This window comes from Girardinichthys multiradiatus, chromosome 11 (genome assembly GCF_021462225.1).
Source record: "Girardinichthys multiradiatus isolate DD_20200921_A chromosome 11, DD_fGirMul_XY1, whole genome shotgun sequence".
NCBI lineage: Eukaryota > Metazoa > Chordata > Actinopteri > Cyprinodontiformes > Goodeidae > Girardinichthys > Girardinichthys multiradiatus.
Window position 1 is genome coordinate 9,531,713 of NC_061804.1, and position 11,084 is coordinate 9,542,796.

Below are 11,084 nucleotides of genomic sequence, written 5' to 3' on the forward strand. Positions count from 1 at the left end.
GACTGAAATCTGTCTGGTTTAAAATATTTCTGACTTATTCATTAATTGCACTATTGGCACTTTGGAAGATAGGAATGATGTTTTAAACACTCCATTTCAGACACTTCTACTGGTATAATTTCTTTGGTTTCATCATTCCTTCGGTGCTCCCAGTAAAAAAAACAGGGATATAAAATTATGAAGGGGTGAACTCTTTACTTAACAGGTTCATTTTTGTTAAGACTAACAAAGTGATGTGCATGCTGGCCTGTTAAAAAACATTGTAGAGGTCTAAATGTGAGGAAATTAAGATAATTTTGGGAACCATCAAGTCCTGTCACCCATTTTAAGTTTTGTGTCTCTTTTGATTGGCTCCTGGTTTGATCAGTGCATGTATATTTTAATCTAGGGTGTGGAATTCACAGCGTTCAACTGAGTCATAATGGGAGACCCTACTTTTGGCATGACATCACAATTTTTATTTTTTTATATTTAAGAATCTAGCTACTGGGAATTAAATGTTAATGGTCTATGAGTGCCCTAACGTGGTCCGATAATGACTAGACAAATTAGTCAGAAAGCAGGTTATGCTATCAGGTTCACTTGCAGTTTCAAGCATCTAGCATCCCAAGGTGATCGAATCTTCATCAGTGTAGACAGTGTTGCAAGAGATTAAGTCATGTTAAGATCGGGTCATTGCTTCAGAATTTCAGCAGCAGTTGTGTATGCTAAAGTGTTACAGAAGAAGGATGATGCTTTAGTTACCCAAGGTAGTATGTTTTCCTACGCCAATCAAACACAAGGTAAATACACAAAATATTGCGTATCTACCGCCAAGAGACTCAATACCCCTGTATTCATTAATGACAAATATAAAACTATGATTAACTTTTATTCTTATCAAAATACTTTACACATCATTATAAATGAACAAATTTAGATAACATTGTACAAAACTACGTTTTCTAGAAACATTTTGTACATTTTGCTGACAAACATCAAGTTGTGACAGAAAATCTGTTTAATCACCTTCTTGCTTACACAAATAATGCAGGTGTTGCTTTTTGACACAAGTCATTTTTCTGGCTGCTGAGGTATAGAGAGAGGTACCATAAATGATTCTATTCCAAGATCAGCTATTAACAAAAGCTAAAATTTGATAATGAAGAAAAATGTACAACAGTGAAGTGGTGCATTTACCACAATCCTTTCAGCACCCTGTTTAAATATTACATTCAAGTACATTTCACTTGCAGCAGCACAGTATATTAATACCCAGAGTGATGTATACAACAATAAGCATGAAGATAGATCTAAGGACAAAACGTAAGTTTTGTTCATCTAAAATAAATTAACTCAATATTTGTTCAAATTGGCTTCTAAACTATCAGTCTGTTATTGTTAAAGCCTCCATGATGTTGCGAAAAGACTAATCAACCAGGCCAAAAGTGGAATAACAAAGACAGCATGAGAACATCCTTGTAAAGAAGGATCAAAGTGTGGTTTGTTCGATTAGCTAGCTGTTAGCTAACTGTCAGCTAGCTAACATTTTAGACCAAGTGTGCCTCAGTTTAGCTGGCTAACTCAAAAGTTTAAAGTTGGATTATTCAGAAATGGTCCATCCACACCCGTGGACTGTATACTTCTCCCATAAGTATATAGACCTTGAAAACCACTCTAAACCTAGCTAACAGTTAGCTAACCTTAACATAATTGATAGCTATGAGTAGATGAAACAACAGAGTCCTACAAAAGCTTTAAAACATTTTCAATAAGTGAGAGGTGTAAACACAGTAAAAAGAATCAAGTTATATAACCATTTGAGGACCCTCCAAAGTTTATGGTGCTACAACACACCATTAGTTTTTCTCCTAAAGACACCACCCTCGCCTGTTAATCAGCCTTTACTAATGTTAGCTATGACAAAGAAACCCAGACATACAGTACAGACCAAAAGTTTGGACATACCTTCTCATTCAAAGAGTTTTCTTTATTTTCATGACTATGAATATTGTAGCTTCACACTGAAGGCATCAAAACTATGAATTAACACATGTGGAATTATATACTGAACAAAAAAGTGTGAAACAACTGAAAATATGTCTTATATTCTAGGTTCTTCAAAGTAGCCACCTTTTGCTTTGATTACTGCTACGCACACTCTTGGCATTCTGTTGATGAGCTTCAAGAGATAGTCACCTGAAATGGTTTTCACTTCACAGGTGTGCCCTGTCAGGTTTAATAAGTGGGATTTCAAGCCTTATAAATGGGGTTGGGACCATCAGTTGTGTTGTGCAGGAGGTGGATACAGTACACAGCTGATAGTCCTACTGAATAGACTGTTAGAATTTGTATTATGGCAAGAAAAAAGCAGCTAAGTAAAGAAAAACGAGTGGCCATCATTACTTTAAGAAATAAAGGTCAGTCAGTCTGAACAATTGGGAAAACTTTGAAAGTGTCCCCAAGTGCAGTCGCAAAAACCATCAAGCGCTACAAAGAAACTGGCTCACATGAGGGCCGCCCCAGGAAAGGAAGACCAAGAGTCACCTCTGCTGCGGACGATAAGTTCATCCGAGTCACCAGCCTCAGAAATCGCAGGTTAACAGCAGCTCAGATTAGAGAACAGGTCAATGCCACACAGAGTTCTAGCAGCAGACACATCTCTAGAACAACTGTTAATAGTAGACTGTGTGAATCAGGCCTTCATGGTAAAATAGCTGCTAGGAAACCACTGCTGAGGACAGGCAACAAGCAGAAGAGACTTGTTTGGGCTAAAGAACACAAGGAATGGACATTAGACCAGTGGAAATCTGTGCTTTGGTCTGATGAGTCCAAGTTTGAGATCTTTGGTTCCAACCACAGTGTCTTTGTGCGGTGCAGAAGAGTTGAACGGATGGACTCTACATGCCTGGTTCCCACCGTGAAGCATGGAGGAGGTGTGATGGTGTGGGGGTGTTTTGCTGGTGACACTGTTGGGGATTTATTCAAAATTGAAGGCATACTGAACCAGCATGGCTACCACAGCATCTTGCAGCGGCATGCTATTCCATCCGGTTTGCGTTTAGTTGGACCATCATTTATTTTTCAACAGGACAATGACCCCAAACACACCTCCAGGCTGTGTAAGGGCTATTTGACCAAGAAGGAGAGTGATGGGGTGCTGCTCCAGATGACCTGGCCTCCACAGTCACCGGACCTGAACCCAGTCGAGATGGTTTGGGGTTAGCTGGACCGCAGAGTGAAGGCAAAAGGGCCAACAAGTGCTAAGCATCTCTGGGAACTCCTTCAAGACTGTTGGAAAACCATTTCAGGCGACTACCTCTTGAAGCTCATCAACAGAATGCCAAGAGTGTGCGGAGCAGTAATCAAAGCAAAAGGTGGCTACTTTGAAGAACCTAGAATATAAGACATATTTTCAGTTGTTTCACACTTTTTTGTTCAGTATATAATTCCACATGTGTTAATTCATAGTTTTGATGCCTTCAGTGTGAAGCTACAATATTCATAGTCATGAAAATAAAGACAACTCTTTGAATGAGAAGGTGTGTCCAAACCTTTGGTCTGTACTGTACATGACTAAACCTTTGGGGTTAATACAGACCTGATCAATTAAATTTGAAATAATGTGAACAAGTAGATTTTTTTTAATCATAGGCATATTAATAAGTTCAATTCAACAGCCATAATGGTTTATGTTGAACAGTTATGCTGCTAGCCTTGCACTGTGAGCCAGTCCAACCACTGAGCTTTCACTATCACTGAAACATATTTAATGTTAGTTGTCTGTACGTCAATAAATCAATTCTTCAACTATTGGTACATTGTTGCTTCTCATAAGTGACCTAAATCAACTGGTGAGAGTAAATGTTCCTGTGTGTTCATCTTCAGATTTGTTGTTCTTCCAGTTGACCTAAAAAGCCAATGTTTTTGTGTATTCTGACTGTTTTGCATATGCTTATTAATTCAACTCTTCTGCAGCATAACTTGCAACAGGGTCTTTCAACAGTGATGCTTGATGCTTAATCAAGCCCCATCTTGTCCCATTGGATTTATGCATCAATGGCAGAAAAAAATATACATTATAATTTCCAACTGACTCATAAAACATAAAGCCTAAAAAAATCTACTGTGTCTTCTCTTTCTGTGCAGTGGAGCCATCCATCCCAATGCTGCTCTTTCCAGAAAGGAAAGGGATGATCTTCTCAAACAGGAGGATGCAGCTCGCCATGCCTGCAGACACATAGGAAGTTACTTTGTAGATGTAGCCTATGTGTAAATATAAAACAAAAACAAACCACCACATAGTAAAATACTATAAATAGAGGAATCACAGATGAAAACATGATCATTACCCAAAACTGGACCCAACCAGTAGATAAAGCAGTACTCCAGGTATGTGTGGCCACTGCAGGGAAACTGAATGGAGAAAGCCAGGGCAGGGTTAAAAATGGCTCCTGAAATACTTCCACCTGTGCAAAAAAAGGACAAAACATTTAGAGAGGTGCATTGCTTCTCTTTAAACCCACACTTGCTAAAACCAATAAAGTCATCATTGTTAGGTAAAACAAAATGAAAATTCCACAATGTGAGTTCCAAAAATATCTCCCTGAGAGAATTATGGTGCATTAAAACCAATGTTTTATACCCCTAAAGTATCATGTGTCAGGACGTGAAAAGTTTTTCTCCCCATTTCCCCAAGACATGACTTTCAGATACTGTTCATCTGCTGGGGTTGTTTAGACCTGGCATTTGTTTTGTCTTCAACTTACAATATTCTGGTTTAGATCTTACTTGTTAGGCTGGAACATTTTGTGTCATTTGGCAATCATAACCGAGTGAACCAAGATCAGATGTGGGCTTCCTCAAAGCTCCATTAGGGTCACTTTATTTCAATAACTAAATGTTTACTTCCAAGTTGTGGATAACACCCTAACTCAGAGTATAAAACATCTCTCACCATACTTAGGATGATGACACACAACTTTACAGTAATTATAGACTTGTACCTAAATTTTAACATCTACAAAAATCTATTACTAAATCAATTTATTTTAGCAACATTCTCGTAATGAAGGGTTTTCTGTCCAGACCAAAAACCTGTTGAATGATTTTATTTTCCGAAGGCTATTTTATTGTCATGGTGTCCTTATAGGTCTCTGGCCTAGCTCCAGGTAACTCAAACTGCTGTTACCAGAGTCCTGGAACACCAGAATCATTTATCATATCAAACCTTAAATCACTTCACTGGCTCCCTGTTTGTAAAGGGGTTGATTGCAAAATGGTATTGGACTAAAGACTTTTGTCTAAATGCACACCTGAGTTACTTGTCAGGTATGAACCATGTAGAACTCTCAGGTCATTGTAGCGGCCTGTTCAGTCATAGAACCCAGGACCAGAACTACACAAGGGGAAACATTTCTTCGGTTTTTTGCTCCTCGGTGGAACAAACTCCTTGAAAACCTGAAATGTAGAGAAACTTTTGGTTCCTTCAAATAGGAACCAAAAACAATACTGTTCTCTGGAGCTTTACTTTAAAGGCTGCTTTGTCAGGTTATTCATATTAGTTTTACATAGAGATGTTTTTATATGGTGCTTAAATGTTTGTTATTTTTTAATTACAGTTCTTGTTTTTAATTTATTTTTTACCACTATTTTCCTGTAAAGCAGGATTTACCTCGTATATTAATGGTGCCATACAAACGAACCTGTTTTTGCCATTTGGATTTTTCAAATGTTATTGGACAAAAAGTCAAAATTTCTAGCCTGTTCTCGGTAGATTTACCGTGCTTTTTATTTTCTAAAACATTTTGCCCAAATCATTTATTCCAGTAAATGCTACCAGCCAGCTCACATTTACATTTAAAATGTTTTAATTACTTTTGCAGGTTCGGGTCTTAATTAGCCTCCAATTAACGCACCTGCGTAAACCAAAGCGGTGATGACCGCGGCGAAGAAAGGCACTTTGAGCTTCTCCTCCAGCTTGTGGATGTGCATGGCCACAGCCTGCACCGTGAAAGCGCAGGCCAACTCCACGCCAGCAGCCTCCAACACCGTCCCACCAAGCGGGTCGAAGCACCGGAACCCGATTTTTTGGTGATGGAGGTGCATATCCGACAGACCCAGCGACCACACGGAGGCTGCGAAGAACCGCGCGGCGACCGCAGCTCCCAGCTGGAGAACTATGAGGAGCGCCGCCGCTTTGACGCTCGCTGTCCCGCGACAGACGCTCTCCAGAGCCGCTCCGGGATGACACGTCGCTTCCCGGAAAGTTAATAAGTGAATAACAGTGATACCATAAGTGAGAGTCAAACTGTACGATAGGTCCAGCCGCTTGGATTCTCCGAGCAGTTTGAGTTCCTGGGCGCAGCAGCAGAGCTGGAAGGTGGACGCGGCTTCCAGCAGGTAAATCCAACAAACTCCGCGGTGAAGACGCCCCGCAGCGCGGCGAGTCGCCTCGCAGAGGAGAACCGTGGCCGCCAGCACCACCAGAGAGACCAACAGGTCAGTCATGTCCCCTGTCCAGAGCATTACAGACGTGTTAATCCTGAAGTACGAGCCGTTAGTAGAGCAAAACTCAAAAGTTGTTTCTCTCCGTGGCTGAGTGTCAAAGTCCAGCAGACCCACGTTGTCGCCGCTGCGTCGAGTTTTATTTTGAAACCGGAAGAAGAGCGACTCAAGCCTCAAAATAAAGGCATAACCAGTACTTTAAAGTTTTGAACAATGGTCCAAACCAAAATGTACTTTGAAACTATATGAACATATATACGGAAAGTATTAGCAAAATTTTATTTTAAGCAATTTGGTGCATTACCTTTTTATACTTGTCTTAAAGTTTATGTATGTGTGTAAAAAAAAAAAAATTAAAAAAATTAAAAAAAATGAAAAGCTTGATCCATTGAGTGAACATGATGCCATGGTAAATAAATGCACATTTGACTGCCTCAAAAGTTACCATTTTATTTTTCATTTGATTGAAGGTCAGTTCATTCTAAGGGTTTTGTTTATTGGACAAGAAAGAAAACACTTTTTTACATTTATTTTGTTTTATTAAATGTTAATTTGTTGAAGAAAACGTTAGCTCTTTAGATAACATAGCTTAATTTTATTTTTTGACCAATTTTCCAGTGAGAAGAGAAAACAAAAAACATGTGTACCTCAAATAAGCTCTAACATCACGTTTTAGTCTTATTTGTTTTCTTATGTTAATTCGTTGTAGCTGCAGGAGTTTGAATAACCCAGCTTTGTTTTTGTGCAATATTGCTAATTTTCTTTAAAAGAAAAAGCAGGATTACAACAAATGGTCTATGACAACAATTTAGACTTATTTTTCACTTGAATCAAAGTTAGATGTTGGAGAGAACCTGAGCTCTTTATTGAAATAAGCTCTAGTATTTTATCTTGGACCAATTATTTATTTGAGAAAATATGCTGAAAGTCTAGTAAATGTGCTATGAGGAAACAATTTACTTAAATTTTTTTATTCTTTATGGTTAATTTATTCTATTTGTAGCTTTACATAAGACAGTCTCGACTTTAACGTTTACTTTTCTTAGTGGCAAAATCAGAGCTATCTCGCGTTAAAACGTTTTGACGGTTTGACCGGAAAACGTTTAACGTTTAAGTGTTGTACTTGACTTTGTTTGGGTCCAGCACTAAGCGGGTCAAGAGATCCAGGGCGAGAAAGTGGCTGATGTACCAGTTGGACAACATTACTAAGAAGGAAACCAACAGGAGGCATATTGATGCAGCCTAGAGGAGAGAATTTGGTTTAAATGAGGGCAGACTGCCTGCTGCCATTAGAGGTCGGTTTGTGGGTTCATTACTGACTAAACTCTAACATGCTAAATTTCACTCCAGTAGGAGTAGAATTACAGTATATTTTTACTCAAGTAGAAGTATCTATCTATCTGGAAATATTTAGTTATTTGCTTATTCTGCTATTTAAAAAACAGTAAAATAAAGAAATATTATAAAATAAGCTACAGCAGGGAGAAACACATTTCCAAATCTAACATGAAGTTTCTGATTCAAACTTTTCTGAGGACTTTTTCATACTGTCTGAAGGTAGTATGTATGTGTATGTAATATGTGTGTGTAAGAATAGTACAAAGTACTTCCAGTATCAATGTATACCACTTACTGTATATTAACTTGGCTCAGTAGCTCGAAAATAACATTGGAGCAGTGAAGCCTGATTACAAACCAGGGGGTCTCACTTTAACGTAGACTGAAGTATTTTCTGCAATTTTAGTTACAAGATGCTTGTTTTTCATTCAGTGAAGAAAGTAGCTAGAAATTTTACTCAGCTAAACCCAGTGTTACTTCAAAGTGTTAATTCTCAAGAGTTAAAAGTACAATGCAGCAAAACTACTCCATAGAAGTACTTTTATTTTTTTAAGTTACTCAAGTAAACTAGGTAACCAGGTAAATGTAACCAGTTACTACCCTCCTCTGTAAATAACTCTACAGCTCTGCAGAAAAATATGAAGGTGCTGACACGATGCAAAAATAGTTTTGCGTTCATGCAGATTCTATCAAAACATGATTTTGCTCCCTTCAGCTGTTTCTTGACTTGTAATTCTACAAGTTACGGTGTATTTTTTGGGATTTTCACACAATGGAGGGCAAGGTTTTTGAAGTTGAGGATAAATTATTTAAACTACTTTATTGAGGCCCTGACTAATTAATTGGAATGTATGAACCTGACTCTTGTAAAGTGCCTTGAGACGACATGTGTTGTGAATTGGCGCTATATAAATAAACTGAATTGAATTGACTGTATGTTTAAGGTGGTCATCCTGCTGGAAGTTGAATCGCTATCCCAATCTAAAGTCTTTTTTTTTTTTTTTTTTGTAGCCTCTAAAAGCATCCTCTCAGCATGATGCTGCCACCACCATGCTTTACAGTGGTGATTGTATTTTTGGGGTGATGTTCAGTGTTAGTTTACCTCCACTTGCAGCTTTTTGCATGCAGGCCAAAAAGTAAAGAAATTGGTCTCATCTGACCAGAGGACCTTCTTCCACATGTGTGATGTGTCTTCTACGTGGCTTGCGGCAAACAGGACTTCTTATGACTATCTTCTTGCAACTCTTCCATAAAAGCCAGATATGTGGGGTGCACCACTGATTGATGTCCTGTCAACAGATTCTCCCACCTGAGAGGTGGATCTCTGCAGCTCCTCCTCTTCTCGGCTTCTGCTCTAATTAATCCTGTCCTATTAATTGCTTTTCAGTTGTGTCATAGTCTTTCTATTTTCAGATGATGGACTGAACAGAACTGTATGAGTTGTTCAAAGGTTGGGATGTAGTTTTATAACCCAGCCCTGCTTGAATCTTCTCTGCAACAATTTTCCTGACCTGTATGAATACTTTTACCAGCCACTGTATGTCAGGGCACTGACCAAACAATCTGGCCCAGGAACCTTCTGCCGATACTTCAACTAAGAATAAAAGTACAAAAACTGGTTATTTTCCAAAAGCTTAAGTTGAAACAAATCTAGCTTTTATTGTGAAGCATTGGTGAGAAGACAGCCTGCTTAGAGTTTGTCTTGTAAAAGCAACCATATGTTTCACCTTCTTTCAGTCATATAAATTTAGAATCAAAGGTGTCTGATTAGGGGCAGAGTGAGTGAAGTAAAAGAAAAATCTTCACAGGAGAAAGAATCAGAGGAAATCAGTTTTATTTAAAATCCTGTTGGCTTCAACCAGTGCCTCTTATAATAAAACAGACTTCAGTCCGTTTTTATCTGAAGTAGTTTAATATGAAGTATACTTGCATATAAACCATTATAAACAGGTGAACTTTCTGCTGGTTTTGTAACAGTAATATTGTTTTAAAAGGCCAAGAGTCCAACACAGTGGTGAACTTTGCACATCAAACTGTGCCGTTTAAAGCTGATATGTTCCTTTCCTCATTTACACTTTGGCACTGGGATATTTCTGTAGGTGTCGTTGTGACTCAGCATTTTCTGCACTTTAATGCATCATTGTGAAGAATTGAGTTTCACATTCATTTCACAGTGAAACTTGTATTTGTCACTGTTAATGTTTGTATGAAATGCTGAAAGGTTGAGCTATTTTTCTGTAAAGTTGTTGTTTTTTGTCGGCTTTGCATGAAAACAATAATGTAAATTGGATTTTCAAACTTCAGCAAATGACACCAAAGCTTTAGCTACATTTACCTTTTGGAATATTGATTTAAAAGTTGATCTATTTCAGTAATTCAATTTAAAAAGTGGAACTCGAATAGATTCATCACACAGTGATACATTTAAATTTTGATTATTGTAGTTTGCAGCTAATTAAAACCAAAAATTCTGTTTTTCAAAAAGCAAAAGTATTACATCCGCCCCAAAAGTTTTTTTCATTTTATTTTTTTTTATGCAGAACTGTTGGTCTACTGAACAGTATACCGATGTATTTCAAATGTTTATCGAATTTTTTTATTCTGGCTTACAGATAATAAAAAAACACAATTCTGTTTCAAAAGTTAAGTATCAAATCAGATCAATAAAAATGACGTTCAATACAGTAATGTGGACCCACTGAACAGTTTGTTCATGTCCTGTCTAGTATCTGCACTTAGTACTTGGTTGGGGCTCCTTTTGCATGAATTACTGCATCAATGCAGGATGACATGGAGGAGATCAGCCTGTGGTTCTGCTGAGGTGTTCAGGAAGCTCAGGTTGCTTTGATAGTGGCCTTCAGGTCATCTTCATTGTTGGTTTATCTCATCTTCCTCTTGACAGAACTCCATAGATTCTATATGGGGTTCTGGTCAGGTCAGTTTGCTGACCAATTATGCACAGTAACACTATGGTCAATGGACCAGCTTTTGGTACTTTTTGGCAGCGTGGGCTGGTACCAAGTACTGCTGGAAAATGAAATCGGCATCTCCATAAAGCTGGTCAGCCGAAGGAAGCATGAAGTGCTCTAAAAGCTCCTGGTAGATACAGGTCCTTCTCAAAATATTAGCATATTGTGATAAAGTTAATTATTTTCCATAATGTCATGATGAAAATTTAACATTCATATATTTTAGATTCATTGCACACTAACTGAAATATTTCAGGTCTTTTATTGTCTTAATACGGATGATTTTGGCAT

General features: G+C 38.0%; 1 protein-coding gene across 1 annotated transcript; it reads right to left on the reverse strand.

Moving 5' to 3' along the window:
* Positions 1-3,607: 3,607 nt before the first annotated feature.
* Positions 3,608-6,852, reverse strand: LOC124876452 (aquaporin-11-like). The gene is made up of 3 exons (XM_047379240.1): positions 5,898-6,852; positions 4,332-4,448; positions 3,608-4,209 (listed from the first exon to the last, which is right to left on the reverse strand). The coding sequence occupies exons 1-3, from the start codon at positions 6,505-6,507 to the stop codon at positions 4,103-4,105; spliced, it is 834 nt and encodes a 277-aa protein (XP_047235196.1). The 5' UTR covers positions 6,508-6,852; the 3' UTR covers positions 3,608-4,102.
* Between the last annotated feature and the right edge of the window lie 4,232 nt (positions 6,853-11,084).